The sequence below is a fragment of the Protopterus annectens genome, chromosome 3.part0 (assembly GCF_019279795.1).
Source record: "Protopterus annectens isolate FY-2018-M chromosome 3.part0, PAN1.0, whole genome shotgun sequence".
In the NCBI taxonomy this organism is placed as follows: domain Eukaryota; kingdom Metazoa; phylum Chordata; order Ceratodontiformes; family Protopteridae; genus Protopterus; species Protopterus annectens.
In genome coordinates, this window is record NC_056731.1 from 1,894,235,455 (window position 1) to 1,894,261,071 (window position 25,617).

The following is a 25,617-nucleotide window of genomic DNA, read 5'->3' on the forward strand; positions in this document are numbered from 1 at the left end:
ATATATATATATATATATATGTATATAAGAAAATGGAAACAAATGCTAAAAACAGTAGAAGACTGAGATAGCAAGAAGTTATTGAAATTGATGACAAAATATATCAAGAAAAGAACCAGCAAGGTAATTATCATGTAGGTGGTAGAGAATGGTTAGTATATTGTAAAGAAAAAAATTGAATAGGAGCAAATAGGGATAGGACAGTACAACTTGGGAGTTGTAAAAAACTTGAGCATATTTGATTTTACTAGAATAAAAACAATTCACAGTAAATTAGTGTGCCAGGGATGGTTGATTACCTAAAAATATTTGAATCTTCTCTTTCATTTTAGGCAGTTCATGGAGTGTAAAAATATTCTGCAGTTTTGGAAAAGAGAAGAGATAGCAGAAATCCAGAAATGTACTGACTGATCATGTTATTAGATAGTTCCCAAAAGATCCTTTTATCCATAATTTTAGATGAGCAAAAGAAAGCGAAAGGGTGTTTCAAAATAGCAGTTCTCGTATATAGAAAGCAAATCAACTGTGCAAGCCTGTTTACAGAAAAAATGTAGAGCTTAGGTAGAGAAAAATGTTTGCATTTTATACTGGTACAGAAGCAGTGCAAATGATGGCAAATAGTGTTAGGGGAAAAAAAGGAATCTCAGGAGAATTATTGAATATGATTCAGTTGGTTATACAGCAGAAATTGGCTACAATCTTTATGTGGACAAAACAGTATTGCACATATGCATTTAATATTCAGAAGTGGGTTAGGGCAAGGCTGTTTTAATTAGCACCCTTGAAAAATAAAGTTGTACTAAGATTGAAAGGAGAAATACTCCCATTTTACAAATTCACAGACTAATGTTGCTATCTTTAAGGAGTTTTGGCATAAAAGTCAATAAAAACTTAGAGGAGATAGTTTGATCATTTTATCCAAATGCTGATTGTGAAGAGAGAAAACTCATGGTATTCGGTAAATGGAATATGAACAAATGGAAACTGAAAACAAGTAGAGCAAATACGAATCTCTAAATATTTTAGGAATAGCATTCTTGACCAACATGAATTGGAAAACGCTTATAATATTTGAAGAAGCAGCCATAGAATGTATTCAAACACTGATAACTGCACTGAGGATAAAAAGGTAATACTTCAGCATATAGAGGAGGCAGGTGGAGTCTGAGAGAACCTAGACGTCCTTATAAGGACGTATTTAAGTTAGTAAAACAAGTATCATTGCTAGAATTGTTCCCTACCCACTATTTAAAAAATCTGCTAAATTTGTTTCAGAAGCATGTAATGTTAGAGACTAGTATAGTTGCACGTTGGTTTAAGATAAAAAAGTGAATTGCAGATGTAGTTCAAATACCCCAAAAACTTAATCAGTTGAACATTAAAAATATAAGGACTACATTATTTAAAATATTTGAAAGCACAGTACTGAGTAAAATATCTTCCATGTATGAAAAAAGTGTAGAAATATTGAAACTGAAAGATGAAGATTTTACAAAGGCAGTTACTTGAGACTACATACTTATTGGGAAATCTTGCATAAAAGAAGCAAATATCAGTATACTGTAAAACAGGTACAAGACATCACTACTCATAAGATATAAATTTGAAATCTACCGAGGGAATATACTGGAAAGCATTGTACAAAGTCAGAGGATGCTATCCTATACTTTTCATTTGCCAGTAAGGGAAGCTGTCCCTTGTGTTGTATTAAAATGTGAGAAATATTCAGAGACTCCCAGGGAGTTCCTTAACAAGATCTTTGGATTAAATTATGAGATCCATTTTCATGAGAGTGTCAGTAAAGGTTTTGCAGTAGTCTTAGTACTACAGACAACTATACAAAAGAAGAATTGAGACCTGAATGGTCAAGCTTTTGAAATATTGGTTAAAATCGCACACAACTTGTTTGTTTTTACTTGTATGCTTTAATATAATTTGTTGGTGTTGAGTATAATTATCCTGAAATGTTAACTTTAATGTCTGTGTTGCTGCTGTAAGTATACAGTCTCCTTGTAAATGTAACAATATTCTTGCATATCCACAGTGGTTATACTACTATAAATATTCTTGTTTCTTTATGTATTCTTACTGCTCTTCAGTGCTCTGGTCATGACTGAAAAGGGTCAGTAGGTTAGACCACCCACCTGTTCATCAAATAGCTATAAATAAAGTTGTGCAGAACTGAGACTATAAGAGCTAGTCATTTAAGGCAAATAATGAGCAGTCAATAAATTTATACAAGGCTTTATATGAAAATAACCAACTATATGTCCATACTTACATAAGCAAGTTAAGCACAGTATTTTGAATATCAAATGTAATCAGATGAGGGCAAAATAGGTCATTGTATTGGGAAAGGGTGTTGTATAAGGATAATGTATTTTCATTGCACATTTTGCTATGAAGACATAATAGCTGTGTTGTAACAACTGTAGAGTTGCTACAGCAAAGATTTTGTCTTTATGAAATATTGTTCTAGAGTTGTTTGAGAAATTCAACATAGTATCAGATGAATGAAGTGTCTTGACTTAACAGTAGCACCCATCCTTTGTCCCATCTTTTTGATGCCTTTGTTTTGTTTACTAGACTCTTCATTTATATAATTCATAGTCATACTACTTTGAAGTGTGACATTCAGCGATTAATGATACTTAATTTTATTAAACTTGCATTTCTCTACCAGAATTTCTACAGATGTGGTCTTCCGCCAGGATTGTTAGTTATTTTACTTGGAAAAGGTCATAATTTGCATGTAGAGCATGATGGTGTCCTTTAGCTCTAACCTATTGTATGTAGTAGATTGTACTTTGATTGCTGGTGTATGTTACACACCATGATTTGTGGCCTTTTGTCTGGGGGGAAAACTGCTTTTTTAACTGGAAAGTAATGAGAGATGTACAACTTGTGTATCATACAAGTCCTTGAGGAGGATTTGTTTTGTGATATTTCTGTCTTGCTGTTTTTGTTAATCATATTTCCAGATTTTAGCTGTGAACACAAAGAATCTCAAGTCATCTCTTATGTTAAATAGCTGACACATTAGTGCTCTCCTCATTTTTGGTTTTGTTAAATTACAGTAGCATAGATATCTTCCTGCATGTTTGTGAAGATAAATGTTTTGATAATAACTTCAAACCATTATTTTTTAACAGGCAAACATAGCTTTGTTTGAAACCTACTGTAAAGACAGGATCCAGCAGTTTGAAGACAGCGATTCAGATGAAGAGGATATCTGGGATGAAAAAGATGAGGCTTTTCAATCTGAATTACAGAGCCAGCTCAGGTAATGACAATATTAGAAAATGAGTTTTGTTTTGCTGTCTTGCATATATAAGAAGTTGGCCTTAACACAAAAAAAAAAAAACAAAGTGCGATGACATTTTATAAAATAATAGGTGAATAGTATTAAATGAGAGGAGATCAAAGGAGGTTGAGGTATAGCATAGCGTATGTTAGGAAGTAAGATAAAAATAGAATGGGCTATTTTGATGTGATGGTGGTGAACATGTTGGGGTGGCTTAAATACATGGATATTTCATGTTGTGAAAGTCATCAGCCTGGGATGTGTACTGCCTTTTCAACTTGAATCCTCAAGTTGTTGCCTTTTCAGTGGCTATTGCCCTCTCATCAGCCATAATGTTCGCTTTACTTAGCGAGAGATTGATGGCAGAGTCTGCATCCACAGTGTCCCTGGACTGGTAAACAGTATAACAACAGGTTTCCTCCAATCTATTCTTATTGGATTTAATTTCATGGTTTAGTTGCAACTGTTGCCATCTGACCTTAAGTCAGCATGTGAAATGCTCATTGGTTGAGGGATTCCTTTTCTTTATGTGGTGCCCTTGTAGGTACTGACAAGGTTACTGCATTGAACAGGCAGCACTGCAGTCAGGGTAACAAAAATACCCATCTCTTGACATGGAGTAACTGTTCATTATTAAATCAGTGTTTCAATAGCATATGGCTGTGTGTTTGAAGTATGTTGCCAAGGATCAGACATCCAGGCGGTATATGAAAGCTTCCAGGCACACAGTATGTCCAAGGAAGCATGGAAGTTTACTAGTATAAAAGTTAGATGTATGGGCACCAAAAGTCAGAACTTTATTACCATTGAAGATTTCAGTCAGATTTTGTTTTTGCTGCATCTTCACTGTTTGGGTGGTTGGTTTGTTTAAAAGTTTGGGCAGATAATTAATGCTTTAGAGCCTTTTCATTTTTGTTAAAGTTTGTGTGAAAAGTTCTTGTGTTTAGAAGAAAAGGGAAGTGTCTGTGTGAAGATAGATACCTCATAAATATTACCATACAGCCCGTTTTTTTGTCTAGGGGCGACGTACAACATCACGTCCTGTAAAGTTTGTCCTTTACTTCCAAGAATATCAGAAGTTGCCTTAGCATTAATATTTTTCTTGAAAAACAACTGCTTAAGGTCCTTGCTCAAAAACTAATTGATACTGCTCCAAAACCCTTGTAACTACCCCTTCCAACTCATAAGGAAAAAAAAACTGTTAAGGCTTCCAGTGCAGCTTTTCCTTCAGCTTCATTTTCCCAGTGCCTGACAGATGACTCCCCTATGATCTTTTCTGAGTCCTCAGGCCATCTGTCACATTCTTCCATCCCCTCTGATCGTGATCCTAGTGATGCCTTTAAGGGGCAGGAATCTAGCACGTCCTGAAAGGCTGGATGTACTCTGAGTAAAAGGGGTAACACCATTATAATAATATCAGAAGGGTCAGAGAGCATCTCTTTTGTGCTAGTGATAGTCAAGGTACCAGGTTCAGTGATGGAAGTCCTGATGTCAGATGTGTGTAGGACTGAAGTTTCTTTCTAGGCATATGTAATGTAAAAGGATAACATTTTTCTCCTCTTAACTTCCATCTGTAAACAAGGAATAGTACAATTTTGCCAAAGAGCTTTCCAAAGCCTTTCAATCTTTGCAGTCTGATTCCTTCTATTTCAAAAGGAAAACGCCTCCTTTGCCTTCTGATAAGAGCGAGCATGTCAAATGACTGTCCTAAAGGCGAGGGTTTTTCCCATGTTAGATTTAGAAGAAGCTGGACTTTACCATGCTTCCCAGGTCTCCTCTCCTGGTTCTTTGGAGTTGGTGCGTGCCTGAAGAAAATGTGTTATCAGATTTTCCTGCAGAGGAAGTATCTTTCGGACACCATATCTAGGATGAAGGACTTCTTCCAATGGGAAGAGAGAGAAATCGGTGAAACACAAAAAAGACTCTCTTAAGTTCTTTAGATGGATACCAGTAAACCTTTTGCTATTCCCCCCATAATTGGTGCACTGAAGGACACGTTCAGTGGTGCATATGCTTCTCCAGTCAGCCTCCTGACCCCAAAAACTGCTGATGGGCTTTACAGAGTACTTCAATCCCATAAATTGCAGTTTTGTAACCCTGTTGCAGATCCAACTGTAATTTCCATAGCCAAGAACTATTGTCAGACTGTTAACTACAAGTACATCCTGTTCAGAGAAGGATGAGGGTACTTTTGATAATTGAGGGGAAAAAAAAGGTTGTCTATACTCTACCCTCACCTTTAGGATGGTTATCTATAAGGCCTTCTACGTGGCACACCTCATTACAAAAGGGTTCTCCTCTAGGAAAAAAGGAGGTCATCGTTCCTCTCTACTCATCCCTCATCAGACCCATTATAGAGTACAATACCCCGTTTGGCATATATCTCACAAGACACCTACAGCAATTGGAAAGGCCACAGAAATACCTCACCAAGAGGATTATTGGCCTCAAACAGATGCCATATGCAGCCCGTCTCAAAAACCTCCAGCTATACTCCGTCGCCTATTGCCCACTCAGAGGCAATCTCTGCCTAAAATACAAAGATATGGCAAACCCAGGCCTGTTGGACGTGCTACACTTAAAGAAATCCCACTCTCTCCAAACCACATGCTCCAGGGACCTAAACCTTGTCACCACAATAAACGGAGCATGCTGGAGGGATAGATTCCTGTCCCAGAGACTTCCTATACTCTGGAACAAAGTACCCAGTCATGTAAACAATGCTCCTCATTGGCCCTCTTTAAGAAAAATCTTGATGACTGGATGGGAAATAGAAAATTCACCCCGGGGATCACTTCTGCGGCACTGCTTGAAAGGGGCATAGGAAAATAATTTTTCTTGGGTGGCGAAAGCCAGGGTACCTTTTTGGCTAGGCCTATGTAGGTCCCAGGGCCGATAGCCTAGTACCTACCTATGAACCTAACATGGCTAAATACCTTCTGGCAGCAGTGGCAGGTAAGAGTAAAAGTATTGCTGATTTATTTTCCTCTAAGGTTAAATCCTCTATACTCAGCCTAATCTGTTCTTTCTCTCAAATAACCTTGCATTCCTTGAAATGTTTATGTAATGCAGCAGATGCAGTTTACCAATTAGCTAACGCAACTTCTGTGGTGTGCAGTAATGCTTGGCTTAGATTGCAACATCTTCCTGAAAATATCAAGCCCCAGATACTTAATGCTTCCTGGGACTAAAGTGTTATTTGACACTTCTTTAGCTGAGGTTGTAAAAAGATTTGATGAAAGAGGGAAGCTTATGTAAGAGCTTGTGTAGATTTTTCAGTCATCCATTCCAAACTATAATAACTGCCTCTCTATTCCTGGGCCATTTTTTAGGAAGTTGTTTTGAAAACAGTTCCAACAGAAATTTGGTAAGTAGCAATCTAAAAAAGGGGTAAGGAGATGAAAAGAAAAAAAGAAGAGGAAGCTTTGGCTCCATCCCAGACCAAGAAAAATGCATGACTGTCTTTTTTTTTTTTCCATCCCCACCCTCTCTAGGAAGCATTCTTTCTCTTTGGGAACAAAGCACACAGATTCCTGGATGTTATAAATAGTTCAAAAAGTATACAAGTGACACTGGAACTCCTTGCCTCCAAACCTTAAAATTCCGATTAATCTGTTCCTCCCATTCTGTCCCTTATGTTATCACAAGACATCATGGCTCCAATATCTCACAAGGCAAAGGATTTTATCTAATTCTCTGTTTTTAGCCAGGAAAGTCTGACTGGACCAAGCCCATTTTCATTGGCGTTCCAGGGAAAAAAAGCTCCAGCAGGTACGTTTAAGACACTCATGGCAATTTCAAAGATAGATTACATATGCATTCTTAAGACATCTGGATACAAACAAGGTAACCTTTCTGTAGTTTCACTATAGCAAATAAAGTGGTATTTCTTCTATGGTGACATTATACATGGTATTAAATTCTAAGTATAAAACATTTAGTGTACAAACAGTTTGTTATATGTGAAAAGCAGACATTAGATACATCTTATAAAACATGGGTAAGGAACTTTACAGTATAGATGTTAGGAAAAAATAAAATTGGAGTATGGATTGGGAAAGAGTCACTAGGTAAACTGTTAATGATAGAAGAGGGAGTGAGGCATTGTGTAGCTGATTAGCCAAGGATAGTGGTAAGAGTACTGGGGCACTTACTGAGGGTACTTACTGACACAAAACTTGGTTATAAGTTAGTGATGGAAAGTATTTGAAGGTAATGGATAACGTTGGAAGGTCAGAATTAAAGTGAAGTGTAAAGGTGGGATTAAGGCAGGAGTGATAGATGGTTTGTTATATGTAGAAGGAGAAAGGCTGTTAAGGCGTAGGTGGTATGAGCTGACAAAAGAAATTGGAGTTACCCAGTTGAGGAGCATGTGCATGACTGTGTGTGGTTTAGGTGTTTTTAGTAAGGGCTTGAGGGTGGAAAGTTTCATGTTCTATTTTAGGTATGTTGGGATGAGGTTCTAGAGTTTAGATAAGTAATGGGAGTATTTGTTTATTGACATTTGTTTACTGGGAAAGTCCTCTGGATCAGAAACCCATTTTCAGTGGAGGCCCAGAGAGAAAAGCTCCACAATGAGTAAAATAACATCAGATTACAGAAGATAGGTAGTTATACAATTTTAGAAAGAAAGACTTTAAACTATATAAAACATATAGGCAACAATTATCACATCATAACAAACTTTTTTACAAATACTGTAGCACCTTCTATTTAACAGAGGTGTGAAGGTAAAGACATGTAGAAAAAAATAAGTTATATTTAATTCAAGTACATTGCCTTAAAAACTGAGATATACTCTAGTACCCACACACACACACATATATATATATATATATATATATATATATATATATATAGGTTTGCTGTCGTATGTCCAAAACTGTCAAAATGTCGACCTGAAATACAGAACAGTGCATGTACTGCACTACTTTGTGCTGCACCCTCCATGTGGGGGGCTGTGCCCCCCACAACCCCTGCAAATTATATATACCAACTCCGAGATTGCACTACAGTGAGGAAATGGGGTTAATTCCCTGTTCCTCACTGTACCATGATCTCTGCTCAGAATGCTGAACACAGATAATCGAAGTACACTACCCATTCGCTGTAGTGTATTCGATGTTACCTCATTCAGCATTCTGCTTCCTGGAAAACTATGTTTTGACTTAACCATGCTCTATCACCTGCCGTTCAGACATTAGATGGTAAATCTAAATTAAAAAAAAAATATATATATATATATATATATATATATATAATTTCCACCAGGGAGTAAATTAGGGAGTAGTAGTAGGTGAATTGGTCGTTGGTGATAGCTTATAGTTTGGACAGAGGAGTAATAAGGAGAAGATTATGGGGGTCTGGTATTAAGGGAGCAAGGGAATGTGGGGTTATGATAGTAGCCTTTTAATAAGGATTTCAATGTATTAAGGGAATCTAACAAAGTAATAGATTTTGGTACAGCATTCCATAATTTAGCTATGGAATAGGAGTATAGGCTTTGTCCTGCTCTTTTGTTTGATTTTGATATGACCAGAAGTTGTTTATTTCTGGACCATAGATTTCTAGAGGGGGTATAAAGTTGATAGGTTGACAGTATAGCAGGACATTTGTCTGTGTTATATACTAGCTTATGAACCAGAGTTAGTTGGGTTTAACTCAGGTTTTGGGAGAATTCATACCAGCTAAGCATTCTGACAGCTTGGCAATGATGGGTACCGTGTTGCAAGCTGGAGGCAAATTTTGCAATTTTGTAGTAGCAGCATTGTAGTTTATTAAATAGGGAGGAGTGAAGGTTTGTGAAGATGAGTGCCGTAAAAGATGGAGGAAAGTAGTAAAGACTTGGCCAACTTGATTTTTGTGGCTCCATTTATGCACTTTTGATGCCTGTAGAGTTTACCTAGTTTAAAGTGATTTTTTTATAGTGTTAAACTCTCCTATGAGCAACACATTCTTATTTTCTATTGTTATACAAAGTAGTTTTGCAGAATGAACAACCTGGTGGAGAAAATAAGTGCTTCAGTTTTTTTTGACATTTAGAAGTAATTGACAGTCATTAAGCCAGGGTTCTATGAATTGTTTTGGGTTACTTTTAGGAGGCCTTCAAAGTTTTTGGAGGAGGATATGATTGTAGAGTCATCTGTATATTGGATGAGTGTAGTTTGAAGGGGCAGCAGATGTAAATTATTTATGAAAACATTAAAGAGCAGGGGTCCAAAGATGGACCCTTGGGGTACTACTGTTTTATTTAGTAGATAGGTAGATTGATTGCTCTTCCATTTCACTGATCGTTGTCTGTTGTGTTAGTAGTTAGCAAACCAGGACAGCATATGTAGGAAGCAGCTTATTTCTGACAGCTGTTGAAGTAGTTTTCTATGTGACACTGTGCTGAATGCCTTGGGTAAGTCCAACAGGACTACTGAAGTTATTAGACCTGCATCTAAAGCTTTGTTCACGGTGTCTGTAAAGGAGAAGGAGGGCAGTGGTAGTGCTATGGAATGGGCGAAAACTATATTGTGTTGGGGCGAGAAGGTTTTTGTATATGAGGTTGTTGATTAGTTGTCTATGTATACACTTTTCTAATATTTTGGAGAGAGGAGATAGAATAGAGATTGGTCTGTAGTCAGTAAGGTCATTTGTTTTACTGCCTTTAAGGAGTAGAGTTGTAATGGATTTTTTTCAGATTTGTGGGATGGTGCCTCCAGAAATGGATTGGTTTATTAGAATACTGATGGGGTATGCTATTACATCAGCAGTGATTTTTCATGTATTCTGGGGGGAGATTGACAGTGGATAGGGAACAGGGTTTCATTTTTTTATTTATTTATTTATTTTTTTTTTAAGTTTTAGAATCAGAGAAGTGGGAACAGGTTTTAGGGAGAACATATGGGTTTCTGGTGTTGCTTTAGTGGTAATTTTGTGGGCTGCAAGATGATTGGAAGACGTTTGGATGGTTGCTTGCCTAATGTTTGTATTATTGGTGGTCTAGGGATTTGAGTTTGTAGAGGATTCAGGAATGAGTTTAAGGATGGTATCAATAAATTGGAAGTTGAAAGTGTGGGCTTTATATTCCGGGGTCACGTTAGGGGATGGAGATAGATTTTGAGTGGTTCCGGTTTTGAGGAGAGAGGATACATATTTCCAAAAATTCTTGTTTTTATGAATAGAGAGTTGTTTTGAGAAATATTTTTTTTTTGTTTTTGTTTTTTGTCATTGATGACTAGTGTTTTGGCTTGGTTCCTGAGTTGTTTAAAGTTAGATTCATTTGTCAGTGTCTTATTACTGCACCAGACTTTCCAGGCTCTATCCCTGGCTAAAAATTGTTTAGTTAACCATGGAGCATGGCTAATTTTGATTTTGTTCATATGGGGGCAAGAGAGTTAAGGGTATCTAGAAAGATTTTGTTAAAGTACTTTACAGCTTCATCTAGTTGTAGAGAATGTAGAGGGCTCCAGTTTTCGGCTTTTAGAATGGTGTTAAATGTTGATGGGTTGAACTTAAGTGAGGTTTCTGGTTGTTTCGTAGATATGGGGATGTTCTTTGTGTTTCACTGTTGCAGTCATTGCATTTGGGTAATCTGCTGGCAGGTTGCCCTCAGTCGGCCTGATTAACAAAGTCTTGGGTCCTCCGTCTGTTGCTGTCCCTTCTTCCATGACGTCAGGTCATCAGGGGTATAAAACATGCAGCCGACGTCATTACATCAGTCTTTCTTGCTGTATGGTGCCCGAAGCAGAAGCAGTTCGCAAGTGCTGGTCGGCCGACTCCTGAAATTTTTGTTTTCGAATTTCAGAACCGAAGTCTTCAACTTAAAGCTAAGTACCCCGTTGGGGAAACTTTTTCTTGCTTCTTACCGATGTCAGTAAAAGTTAATAATTGCATTACTTGTGGAAAGCAAATACCTCATAAAGATTTTCATTTGTACTGTATTCCTTGCCTAGGCCCTGACCACGACGTACCTTGCTGTCGGTTTTGTGCTTTATTTAATCAGCGCACTATCTGCCATCAGTACATTTTTGCCTCTAAATATTTCGGTTCTCTGTTTAATTATCCAGAAATTATGTTGGTTAGCCATCCGACTACCGCAATTCCGAAAAAATGCAAAGAAAAAGACAGAAACAGGCCATCGAGGTCCAAAACTGCCGACAACGCTTCTCCTAAGCCAGTTGCCAGTTTGCCGGTACTCAGGAGCTTTTGCAGCCCCTGATACCCGCTATTTTTGACTTGCAGGTCTCTACTAAGATCCATTCGGAGTCTGGTATGCTGCGAGATGCTTCACCTATGGAACCAGCGGATGTCTCTACCTTGGATGGGTCTGGAGCCGCTGTGCAGGCACTGGCTTCTGAGGGTGTATTCAGGCCTACAGACTTGCATATTAAACCGACTCCACCTTCTATACTAAGGCCTAAATCTCGATCTATGTCTAAAAAACCGACGTTCAGGCCCCTATGCCTAAAAAATAAATTATCAAAATGGCTGAAGATCTTATTACTCTAATCAGGGGTAGTCAGCCCCCCCTTCTAAGGGGCCTAGGACTGAGCTCGACTATGAATCTTCTGATCAGGACTCCGTTTCTTCAGATTCTTCCAGTGACCTGGATTTGTCCATACCTACTTATGAGGATTCTGAGGCAGAGGATTCCATTACCTCTGCTTCCCCCCTGAGGACTTTTCTTTTGGGGAAACTTTGCATACCGTAAGGGAGCATTTCCACTGGGAAAGTCAGGAATTTTCTGAATCAAAAAAGAGGCTTAGGGATTTCCTCCTTCTACCTCAGCATAGGCCTTTAGCTATGCCTCCTGTACTAGACATTGTTGATGATGTGATGTCAGAATCCAGTATGGCCCCTGATTCCCTGCCTCCGGCTGCTAGTAAACCTGACAGATATTACAGGGTTCCTGAGTCCCACAAGTTCCTTTTCAAAAATCCTGTTGCGGATCCAGAAACCATTTCTCAGGGGCCCAAGGGCATTAACGCTTCTACTGCTACAAAACGTACCCCTTTTGACAGAGCCTCCAGGGCGCTGGATAGATGGGGCAAAAGGTTTATACTTCTGCAACCTTGGCAATCAGGGCTTTAAACTGCCAATTTCATATGTTAAAATATCAACAGCATATTATTGGACTGCTTAAACAGAAAATTATGTTGATTTCTGACTGTGTGGAAAAATAAAGATTTACAGGATTTATTGCATTCTGCTGAACAAGTTGGGAAACATATTTTGCAATGTGGTTTTGATTCTTTAGAAGTCTCTTGCAGGGCTGCCGTTACTGGGTCTGTGCTTAGAAGGCATGCTTGGCTTAAGGAGCAATCTCTGCCTGATCATGTTAAAGCAAAATTGTTGGATGCTCCTTTAAATCAGGACCGCCTGTTTGGCAGTAAGGCTTAAGAAGTTCTAAAAAAGATGGAAGATAAATCTATGCAAACTGTAAAGGATTTTTTACAAGTGCAACCTCCAAGATTTAGTAGGCACTGGCCTACTAAGAATTGGTATTTTCCAGCTCCTTCCAGATCCTCTCAAGCCAAATCCAGACACACCAAAAGCACCAGGTCTCATTCCCAGGGGACTCTCAGAACTAAGCAATGGGGGGCCTCCACTTCCAAATCTGGAAATAACAAGACACCCCCCTATGGTAAACAGACTCAATGACTTTCCTTTAAAATTACCAAGCACTTACTTTTTAGCCTCCCCTTGGGGGGAAAGATTGTTCTTCATGCAAAAAACTGGGAAATCATAACCCAGGACAAATGAGTTTTAAATATAGTGTCCCAGGGATACAGATTTCATTTCCACACGTGGCCAACACCAGACGGGTGGCCAGACCTGCCCCCAAAACAGTGGGTAGAGGCTCCGAAACAAGTACTTTCCCTCTTAAACATGGGGGCTATTCAACCGGTACCAGAAGAGGAAAAGGGACAAGGTTTCTATTCCAGGCTTTTCCTGGTACCCAAAAAAGACAAATCATGGAGACCAATCCTGGACCTATCTACTCTAAACACTTTTCTGGACATTCCAAAATTCAAGATGCTAACTCTTCACCAGTTACTTCCTATGCTAGGCAAAGATGCCTGGTTGGCAACTCTAGATTTAAAAGAAGCTTACCTGCATATCCCAATCAGGGAATCTTGCAGAAGATACCTACGCTTCAAAGCAGGCTACTCACATTATCAGTTCTCTGCACTGCCCTTTGACTTGTCTACTGCGCCCAGGGTATTCACAAAGTGTCTGGCTCCAGTAATTGTATTTTGCAGGCAAAGAAATATTCACATATATCCATACCTGGACGATTGTCTAATTCAGGCAAAAAAACAGGCCATACTTCTAAATCATCTGGCATTTGTAAAAAGGGTTCTAACTTGTCTGGGGTACACCATAAAGGAAAAGAAATCACAACTGGTACCCTCTCAACAGATTTCATTCCTGGGTGCAAACTTGAATACAACTGCCCAGATGGCTTTCCTCACGCCAGAAAAGCAAATTCATTTGGTAACTTACTTCAAACAAGTGACCACAAAATCCCTGCTATCTGCAAGACAAATACTGCAAGCCTTGGGGTTCGTGGCCTCCTTCATTCTTCTAATTCCATATGCAAGGCTGCATATGAGGAAACTTCAGTGGTACTTAAAAAGTCTATGGAGTCAACATTGTCACAGCCTGGAAACAATGAATGTTCATCGTAGTACACTGCTGCAGTCATTACACTTGGGTTATCCTGCCATCAGGCGGTTCCCCAGTTGGCCTGAGTTCCAAAGTCTTGGTCCGGCATCGGTTGCTGTTGCCTCTTCCCTGACGTCAGTGCGGCAGGGGTATATAAGATGCAGCCAATGCCATTTTCTCCAGTCTTTCTTGCCGCGCGGTGCCCGAAGCAAAAGCAGTTCGCAAGTGTCGGTCAGCCGACTCCTGAGATTTTCATTCCGAATCCAGAACCAAAGTCTTTTACAAAGCTAAGTACCCCATTGGGGAAACTTTTTCTTGCCTCAGACCGATGTCAGTAAAAGTTAATAACTGTATTTCTTGTGGGAAGCAAATACCTCATAAGGATTTCCATTCCTATTGTATCCCATGCCTAGGCCTCGACCACGACGTCACTGGTTGTCGGTTTTGTGCTAGGTTTAACAAGCGCACTATTAAACGTCTGTTTGATTTTGCCCGACATTATTTTGGCAGAAAATTTAATTACACCATGCCGTCGGAACTTCCGATGACCGGAATACATAAAAAGTGCAAAGACAAGGACAGACATCCGAGGCCCAAACCTGACTAAGAAGCCTCTTCTAGGCCGTTAGCCGGTTCTCCGGTTTTCAGCGAGGCGCCTTCGCAGCCCTTGACCGCTTCTACAGAACCACAGGCCGCCTTCGACTCCCACGTGGAGATGCCTGGGCGTTCGGACGCACAAGTTTTTCAGCCTACCGAGGCTAACCCTTCAGAGGGATCCGGGGTAGCTGAGCAACCTGAAGCTTCAGAAAGGGTTTTCAGACCTACTCCGTTAACCATTATACCCCCTGCCAAGTCTAAGCCTACTTTAAAACCAAAAAAACAAATACAGCATTCTCCAGGACAGGCCTCCATGCCTAAGAAACAAATGCTCAAAATGGCCGAAGACCTTATCACTCTGATCAGGGGCTCCCATCCCCCTCCTGATAAAAGGCCCAGACAGGATGCAGACTATGACTCATCCGACCAGGTGTCCATTTCTTCAGATTCATCCTCAGACCTAGGATATTCTTTACCCCCTTATGAGGACTCTGATGCTGAGGAATCAATTCCATCAGCCTCCCCGCTTGAGGACTACTCCTTTGGGGAAACCTTACATACCATGAGGGAGCATTTCCATTGGGAAGGCCAGGATTACTCTGAATCCAAGAAAAGGCTCAGAGACTTTCTTTTATTACCTCAACACAGACCCCTTGCTATTCCGCCAGTGTTGGACATTGTGGATGATGTGTATACTGAATCCAGCCTAAATCCTGACTCCTTACCTCCAGCCCCAGTTAAACCTGACAGATACTACAGAGTCCCTGACTCTCACAAATTTCTGTATAAAAGCCCTGTTGCTGACCCTGAAACTATTCCTCAGGGACCCAAAGTGATTAAGGCCTCATCAGCAAAAAATCCAGTCCCCTCTGACAGAGATTCCAGAGCATTACACAGATGGGGAAAGAAAGTATGTACGTCTGCAACCTTAGCAATGAGAGCCTTAAATTGCCAGTTTCACATGCTAAAATGTCAGCAATTTTTGATGTCTCAGTTAAAACAAAAAATGCTTCCAGATACAGATCCTCCTAATTTTAAAGAAATGCAGGATTTATTGCATGCAGCTGAACAAGTGGGAAAGCATACTTTGCAATGTGGTTTTGATTCTTTAGAGGCCTCCTGTAGAGCAGCAGTTACAGGCTCTGTCATTAGAAAGCATGCTTGGTTAAAAGAACATACGTTGCCAGATCATGTCAAAGCAAAATTATTGGATGCACCTTTACAGCAGGATGTGTTGTTTGGAGTTAAGGCAGAAGAGGTATTAAAGAAAATGGAGGATAAGGCAAAATCTATGCAAACGGTAAAGGATTTCTTACAGGTTCAGCCACCAAGATTCAGCAGAAATTGGCCAACAAAGAATTGGTCCTTTTTGGCTACAGACAGACCTCAAAGGGGCAGATACAGACGTCCGAGAGGTAGAGGTCAACCACAAGGTCCTTACAGGCCTCGACAGTGGGGTGCACCAGGCCCGAAAGAAGGGGAAGACAGGCCCCAACCATATAAAAAGCAGCCTCAATGACTTCCCATTACAGCTGCCAAACAACTCTCTCTTGGCAGCTCCCTTGGGAGGAAAACTAGCACTTTTCTATCACAATTGGCATTGGATCACCAAAGACAAATGAGTTCTCAACATTGTATCTCAAGGTTACAGGTTCCACTTTCACACTCTGCCAAGGTTAAAAGGAATGCCAAATCTGCCACCAAATCAATGGGCAGAGGCTCAAAAACAAATTACAGCACTCATGGAAATGAGAGCTATTCAAGAGGTACCACCACAAGAGCAAGGACAAGGATTTTATTCAAGACTCTTTCTGGTTCCCAGAAAGGACAAAGCCTGGAGGCCCATTCTGGATCTTTCTTCACTAAACACTTACCTGGATGTTCCGAAATTCAAAATGTTGACACTTCAGCAGCTTCTTCCCATGCTGGGCAAGAAAGCTTGGCTCGTGACTTTGGACCTCAAGGAGGCATACCTGCATGTCCCTATCAGACAAAACTGCAGAAGATACCTCAGATTCATAGCAGGTTCAATGCACTATCAATTCTCTGCACTGCCCTTTGGCTTATCTACTGTGCCCAGGGTCTTCACAAAGTGCCTGGCACCAGTAATTGCATTTTGCAGACAGAAAGGAATTCAAATTTATCCAGCAGAGAGCAAGGACATTCTTCTAGAGCATCTGATGTTTGTAAAACAGTTAAGTTGCCTGGGGTACACAGTAAACGAAAATAAATCAAAACTAGTGCCCTCACAAGACATAATATTCCTGGGTGCCAGCTTGAACACAACAGCCCAGATGGCTTATCTCACGCCAGACAAGCAAGGACAACTGACTCTACTTTCAATTGTTGGCAACAAAAACCCAAATCCCTGCAAGAAAAATTCTGCAGGCCTTGGGTTACATGGCATCTTGCATACTACTAATTCCGTTTGCCAGACTGCATATGAGGAAACTACAATGGTACCTAAAGAGTGTATGGTCTCAACACTGTCAAAGTTTGGAAACAGTTATACCACTAATTCCTTGCTTTCAACAGGAGTTTCGATGGTGGGCTCATGCTTGTCACCTCAACAAGGGACAGCCTTTTACTCAACCCACAGCCAGGCAAACACTGACAACAAATGCATCGGATTACGCCTGGGGAGCACACATGGCAGGAAAATGTATTCAGGGCAAGTGGCCCGCAGAACAAAGGCATCTTCACATCAATCAAAAAGAGATGTTAGCTGTACAGAATGCCCTTATAGCTTTCAAGGACCTGCTGCATCCAGGACAACTATTACTAAAAACAGACACCACCACATTTATGTGGTACATAAACAAGCAAGGGGGCACTCACTCCTACCCCCTCTGCAGACAAGCCATGACCTTGAGGAACACAGCTCTAAACTATCAAGTTCATCTGCAAGCACAATTCCTGCCAGGAGAGAAAAACACACTGGCAGACAACTTAAGCAGAAACATCATGGATCCCCACGAATGGGAATTGAATCCACAAATATTCAGAATGATAACACAGAAATGGTGGAGCCCGGACATATATCTGTTTGCATCCCCAATGAACTGCCAGCTACACAAATTCTGCACAAGGAGTTACCATCCAAAAGCATGGAAAGTGGATGCCCTCTCATTCAGCTGGAAAAACCTACAAGTATACGCTTTCCCTCCACTACCTCTCCTTCCAAAGGTTCTCATAAAAGCCAGGCAAGAAGAGCCAAAGATGATCCTGATTGCTCCAGACTGGCCACGCCAGCACTGGTACCCAATCTTAAAGAATTTAGCACAAGAACCACCCTGGATATTACCTCAAATCCCACATCTGCTGACTCAGCACAACAATGAAATACTTCACGGTGAGCTAAAGACCTTAAACCTAGCTGCATGGAAAATTCCTTAGTCAAGCAAGCAATGCCTCTCTCCAAAGCTGTTATGGATGTCATTCTGGAGGCCAGAAGACCTAGTACCAAGAAAGCCTATTCGGATAAATGGAAGAGATTCTGTGCCTGGAACCAGGCTCACAACCTTGACCCTCTTGTCCCAAACATTCCTCAGATTCTACAATATTTAACTGAGATGCTGGACAAAGGTCTCTCTTTTTCATCCATCAAGATCCACGCCTCTGCCATCTCTGCTCATTACAACACGGATCCTCCAATTTTCTCTAATCCACTGCTAAAACAGTACCTCAGCGGGGCTAAAAACATAAGACCACCCCGCAGAGCACCTACTCCAACTTGGGACCTCAACTTTGTTTTGGAAAAATTAACTTTACCTCCCTTTGAGCCAGCTAACACAGCAGAATTAAAATATATTTCTTGGAAAACTGCTCTGCTCCTGGCAATAACATCAGCTCGAAGAGTTTCAGAATTACAGGCACTAATGGCAGTGGAACCTTTCCTCATTTTCCACCAGGACAGGGTGTCTTTAAGAACTAACTCTACGTTTATACCAAAGGTGGTTTCAAGTGTGGCTCTAAACCAAACTATTCACTTGCCAACTTTTTATCCAAAACCATAGAATAAAGGGGAGAGTTTACTGCATTCTTTGGACATTCAGAGACAGTTACGCTTCTACTTGGACAAAACCAAAGCTTTCAGAAAATCTGAGCAATTACTAGTAGCATATGCTGCAGGAGCACAGGGATAAGCCACTTCAAAACAGACTATTTCAAAATGGATAGGACATTGCATACGTTTCTGCTACACACACCATGGGAAACCTATACCTAGTAGCATTAGATATCACTCCACCAGGGCAACAGCCACTTCAACTGCCTACCAAGGACATTTTGAAAGCAGCAACATATGGAGTTCTGTGCATACCTTCACCAAGCATTACCATCTGCCTTTATACTCTAAATCCAGAGCTGGCTTCACCACTGCTGTGCTGCAGGGCCTTATAGCCACACCTAATGCCTTATAGAACCAGCTACCCTGCCTCAGCTTTGGGATTCTACCAAAGTGTAATGACTGCAGCAGTGTACCACGATGAACGTAGTACAGTTTTGTACCTACCATAAATGTAGATGTTCGAGTGTATACACTGCTGCAGTCCAGGTTACCCTCCCTCCTTCCCCTCTTACATGCTGGTACATACCTATATCTTCTACCCTTTACTGCCTATGGGGAGTATTTGCTGGTATCTAAAAGTTGTTGTTTGCTTTTCCTATCTATATTTTATTAGCAATTTGATTTGCCTATCCATTTGGGGGCACCTGACATCTGGGGCAAGAAAAACTGAAGAAAATGGCGTCAGCTGCCTCTTATATACCCCTGCCGCACTGATGTCAGGGAAGAGGCGACAGCAACTGACGCCAGACCAAGACTTTGGAACTCAGGCCGATTAGGGAACCGCCTGACGGCAGGATAACCCAAGAGTAATGACTGCAACAGTGTATACACTCGAACATCTACATTTATGGTAGGTACAAAACTGTACTTTCCTATTATACCTTGCCTACACCTAGAGTTCCTATGGTGGGCAGAGGCCTGCCACCAAAACAAGGGACTGCCATTCACACTACCCCCTGCCACCCAAACCCTAACTACAGATGCATCAGAATGTGCATGGGGGGCTCACCTAGCAGGGAAGTGCATTCAGAGCAAATGGAACCCAAATCAATTACACCTACATATCAATCAAAAAAATGTTAGCTGTATAGAATGCTCTGACAGCCTTTAAGGACTACATTCATCCAGGACAACTAATGGTAAAGACGGACAACACCACAGTTATGTGGTACATAAACAAGCGGGGGGGGTACACATTCCTACCCCCTCTGCACACTAGCCATGGCATTGTGGAACACGGCCTTGAGCTACCAAGTGCAACTACAAGCTCAATTCCTGCCAGGAAAACTGAAAACACTGGCAGACGGACTAAGCGGAAATCTCATGGACCCACACGAGTGGAAACTGGAACCACGGATTTTCAACATGTTGACAAGCAAATGAGGGGCCCAGACATGGATCTATTTGCCTCCCCCCAGAACTACCAGTTGGACAAAATTTGCACAAGGACTCATCACAAAAAAGCCTGGAAAGTGGATGCTCTGTCCTTCAGCTGGAAAAACCCATCAGTCTACGCCTTTCCCCTTCTGCCTCTGCTCTCCAAAGCTCTGCTAAAAGTCAAACAGGACAAACCAAAAATGATTTTGATTGCTCCAGACTGGCCATGCCAACACTGGTATCCACTCCTGTGCAGTGTGTCACAAATATCTCCATGCCTCAGACACCTTCCTTGCTGTCTCAGCAGGAGAACCAAATTCTGCACCCTCATCTCCCAACATTGAACCTTGCAGCTTGGCTAATCACCTAAATTCACCCTTAGCATCCCTCGGCAAACCTGTGATGGATGTCATCTTGGAGGCGAGAAGACCTAGTACTAGAAAATCTTATGCTGACAAATGGAAAAGATTCTGTGCCTGGAACCAATCTTTAGGGATGAGCACAGCAGCACCCAATTTACCTCAGATTTTGCAATACTTAACTGAGATGCTTCACAAGGGCCTGTCTTTTTCCTCTATTAAAATCCACGCTTCAGCTATTTCTGCTCACTGTAACACAGAACCACCCCACTTTTCTCATCCCCTGCTGAAGCAGTATCTGAGAGGGGCAAAGAACTTGAGACCACCCAGGAGAGCTCCTACCCCTGCCTGGGACCTTAACTTTGTTTTGGAGAAGCTCACTTTACCTCCTTTCGCGCCAGCTGCTACTGCAGACTTAAAATTTCTCTCTTGGAAAACAGCCTTCCTATTAGCAATCGCTTCAGATAGAAGGATACCTGAATTACAGGCCCTTATGGCAGTGGAGCCTTTCATCATCTTTCGTGCGGACAGGGTATCTCTGAGGACCATTCCATCCTTCATGCCCAAGGTGGTTTCCAGTGTGGCTATTAACCAGTCCATTCATTTACCAACCTTATATCCCAATCCACAGAACAAAGGGGAACGGATTCTGCATTCCTTGGACGTGCACAGACAATTTAGATTCTACTTGAACAGAACTAAATTTAGAAGAAAATCTGAACAACTGCTAGTGGCATTTGCTGCTGGGGCAGAGGGGAAAGCTATTTCAGAACAAACCATTTCTAAATGGATAAGCCATTGCATTCATCTCTGCTATAAGCACCATGGAAAACCTATCCCCCAGGGGATCAGATCTCATTCTACTAGGGCTGCATCTACTTCTGCAGCCTTTCTCAGAGGTGTTCCTACCAGGGATATTCTAGAAGCTGCTACCTGGAGTTCAGTACATACTTTCACCAAGCATTATCATTTACCAATTTTCTCTAAATCCAGAGCTGGTTATGCCACTGCTGTCTTGCAAGGCCTTATAGCTGGTCCTAATGCTGTATACATCCATCCTCCCAACCATAGCTTTGGGAATCTACCCAAATGTAATGACTGCAACAGTGAAACACGAAGAACATAGTACAGTTGTGTATACTTACCATAAATGTAGATGTTCGAGTGTATTCATTGTTGCAGTCCTGGTTAACCTCCCTCCAGCCCCCTGTTTTTCTCTTACTATACCTCTACTTTCTTTTACTATGCTTAAAAGCCTTTTTGGTGTATTTGCTTTTGGTTGGAGGTATATTTTTGTGTTTTTAATTTTATTTGCTCCCCATTTTGGGGAGCACCTGACATCTGGGGCAAGAAAAAACGATGTAATGGCGTCAGCTGCATGTTGTATACCCCTGACAACCTGACGTCATGGAATAAGGGACATCAACCAACGCAGGACCCAAGACTTTGTTAATCAGGCCAACTGAGGGCAACCTGCCAGCAGATTACCCAAATGTAATGACTGCAACAGTGAATACACTCGAACATCTACATTTATGGTAAGTGTACACAACTGTACTTTTTGATACCTGGGTTTTGGTTCTGTGTGTGTAAGCAGGTGGGATGATCACTCAGGGGAGGGAGCCTAAGTTAGTGAATTTGTGTGGATGTGATACAAGGATCCCAGTCGAGAGTTGTTTCAAGTTGCTTATTTTGTACTCTGGGGCATGTGATAAGTTGCGTGTATTTGTAGAGATTAATGCTGTTTGTTGGGGGAGTTTAATTCTGGATTTTGCCAATTTGTTTGTATCCCTTAGTGTTATAGTTTCATAGGATATATTGTGTTATGCAGGAGAGGAAATCTTCAAGGGTGGGGATATTTTACCCCAAAGGAACATATATTGAAGTGATGCAAATCTGTTTATTGTCATTTATTTGTAGCACTGCTATGACTGTTTCCAGACTGTTAAAGGATGGTATGATGTTCTTCGTGCTTCACTGTTGCAGTCATCACATTTGGGTTATCTGCCTGCAGGTAGCCCTCAGCCGGCCTGAATTAACAGAGTCTTGGATTCCTGCGTCAGATGCTCTCACTTCCATGGCGCCAGGTCATCAGGGGTAGAAAACATGCAGCCGATGCCATTACACAAGTCTTTCTTGCCGTGCGGTGCCCGAAGCAGAAGCAGTTCGCAAGTGTTAGTCGGCCGACTCCTGAAATTTTCATTTTCGAGTTTCTGAACCGAAGTCTTCAAAAAAAAGACAAGTACCCTGTTGGGGATCTTTTTTCTTGCTCCAACCGATGTCAGTAAACGTTAACAATTGTCTTACCTGTGGAAAGCAAATACCTCATAAAGATTTTCATTCGTGCTGTATCCCCTGCTTAGGCCTAGACCACTACGTCCCTTGCTGTCGGTTTTGTGCCTTGTTCAACTATTTGTTGTCGGGCTATAATTGCAGCAAATTATTTTGGTACTCTGTATCCGTACTCAGAAATGGCTTCGGTAAGCCATCCATCTACCGATCTTCCGAAAAAACGTAAGGATAAAAACAGAGACAGACTGCATAGGTCCAAACCTGCCGACAACGCTTCCGTTAAGCTAGTCGCCAGTCCGCCAGTACTCAGTGAGGTGCTTTTGCAGCCCCTGATACCAGCTACTTCATATTCACAATCCTCTACTTAGACCCATTAGGAGTCCGGTATGCCGCGAGATGCTTCTTCGACTATGGAACCTGCGGATGTCTCTACCTTGGATGGGTCCATTGCCACTTTGCAGGCACCGGCATCTGAGGGTGTATTCAGGCCTACAGACTTGCATTTTAAACTGACGGCATCTTCTTCATCCAGGCCTAAAACTCGCACCATGCCTAGAAAATCGACGTCCAAACTGCATGGTCTGGCCCGTATGCCTAAAAAAAAAACAAATGCTTAGAATGGCTGAAGACCTTATTACCTTAATTAGGGGAAGCCAGCCTTCCCCTCCAAAAGACCTAGAACTGATTTTCCGTCTGATTCTTCTGATCAGGAATCTGATATTTCTGTTTTTTCTGATTACCAGGATTTGCCCTTATCTACCTATGAGGATTCTGATGCAGAGGATTCCATTCCCTCTGCTTCCCGTCCAGAAGATTTCTCTTTTGGTGAAACCTTGCACACTCTTAGGAAGCATTTCTGCTGGGAAAGCCAGGATTACTCTGACTCCAAAAAGAGGCTTAGGGAATTCTTACTCCTTCCTCAACACAGGCCTTTAGCTATCCCTCCTGTTCTGGACATTGTAGATGATGCTTTCTTGGAATCTAGCCTTTCCCCAGACACTTTACCTTACCGGTATTACAGAGTACCTGACTCTCACAAGTTCCTCTTCAAGAATCCTACTGCGGATCCAGAGACCATTTCTCAAGGACCAAAGGGCATTAAGGCTACTGCTGCCAAAAATCCTACCCCTTCTGATAGAGATTCTAGAGCCTTGGACAGATGGGGTAAGAAGGTATACACTTCTGCTACTTTGGCCATTAGGACTTTAAATTGCCAGTTTCATATGTTAAAGTACCAGCAACATATTATGAGACTACTTAAGCAGAAAAGTATGTTGATTCCTGACTGTGCTGAACACAAAGTAGTACAAGATTTAATGCATTCTGCAGAACAAGTTGGTAAACATACTTTGCACTGTGGTTTTGACTCTCTAGAAGCATCTTGCAGGGCTGCTGTCACTGGGTCTGTACCTGGAAGGCATGCTTGGCTTAAAGGAGCAAAACTTGCCAGATCATGTTAAAGCTAAATTACTGGATGCTCCCTTAAACCAAGACCGCCTGTTTGGCAACAAAGCAGAAGTCGTCCTCAAAAAGATGGAGGAAAAAGCTAAATCAATGCAAACTGTTAAAGATTTCCTGCAAGTACCGCCTCCCAGCTTTAGTAGGCATTGGCCTTCAAAGAATTGGTCCTTTCCAGTCTCTTTCAGGCCTTCTCAGTCCAAACCCAGGAACAGCAGACCACCTAGGTTACAGTCTCAGGCTACGCACAGGCCTAAGCAGTGGGGAGGGGGGCTCCCACTTCCAAAACAGGGAGTAGTAAGGCACCCCTCTACGGAAAAATGGCACAATGACTTAACCTTAACCCTTCCAAGCCCTGCACAGCTGCCTGCTCCCTTAGGAGGAAAGCTCACCCTGCATGCAAAAAACTGGGAACTCATTACCCAAGACAAATGGGTTCTGAGTATAGTTTCCCATGGATACAGATTCCACTTCCACACCCTACCAACACCAAACGGTTGGCCAGACCTACCCCCAAATCAGTGGGCAGAGGCCCAACAACAGGTTCTCTCTCTTCTCAGTATCAGGGCTATTCATCCTGTCCCAGCAGAAGAAAGGGGACAAGGTTTTTATTCAGGACTTTTCCTGGTACCCAGAAAAGATAGCTCCTGGTGTCCTATCTTGGACCTCTCTATTCTAAAGACCTTTTTGGTAATCCCAAAATTCAAAATGCTGACACTTCAACAGCTGCTGCCTATGCTAGGCAAAGATGCCTGGTTGGCAACCTTAAAGGAAGCTTACCTGCACATTCCAATAAGAGAATCTTGCAGGAAATCCCTACGCTTCAGGGCAGGCTCCAGGCACTATCAGTTCTCTGCACTTCCCTTTGGCTTATCTACTGCGCCCAGAGTATTCACAAAGTGTCTAGCTCCAGCTATTGCATTTTGTAGGCAGAGAAAAAATCAAATATACCCATACTTAGACGATTGTCTGATTCAGGCAGAAAGCCAGGACTTGCTATTAAAACATCTGGCATTCGTAAAGAAACTTCTTACCTCTCTGGGGTACACCATAAACGAAAAGAAATCTCACCTAGTACCCTGCCAACAGATTGTATTCCTGGGAGCAAGCTTGAACACAACTTCCCTGATGGCTTTCCTCACTCCAGAGAAACAAGTTTATTTGACAACCTACTTCAAACTATTGGCCACAAAGACTCAGCTCTCTGCAAGGAAAAGTCTGCAAGCCCTGGGGTTCATGGCCTCTTGCATTCTACTAATTCCATATGCAAGACTGCATATAAGGAAACTACAATGGTATCTAAAAAGCCTATGGTGTCAACATTCTCAGGATCTAGAATCAATGATTCCTATCATACCTTGTCTTCAGAGTTCCTTTGATGGGTAGAGGCCTGCCACCACAACAAGGGATTGTCATTCACTCTACCCCCTGCTGTCCAAACCCTAACAGACACATCAGACTATGCATGGGGGGGCTCACTTTGCAGGGCAGTGCATTCAGGGTAA

At 41.5% G+C, this 25,617-nt stretch overlaps 1 protein-coding gene across 1 annotated transcript in view; it reads left to right on the top strand.

Moving 5' to 3' along the window:
• PPP6R3 (protein phosphatase 6 regulatory subunit 3) overlaps positions 1-25,617 on the top strand; it is a 3,115,682-nt gene that overhangs the window by 2,355,621 nt on the left and 734,444 nt on the right. The window contains exon 18 of the mRNA XM_044065977.1: positions 3,153-3,283. Coding sequence (XP_043921912.1) covers positions 3,153-3,283 — 131 coding nt within the window. The remainder of the gene's footprint in view (positions 1-3,152; positions 3,284-25,617) is intronic.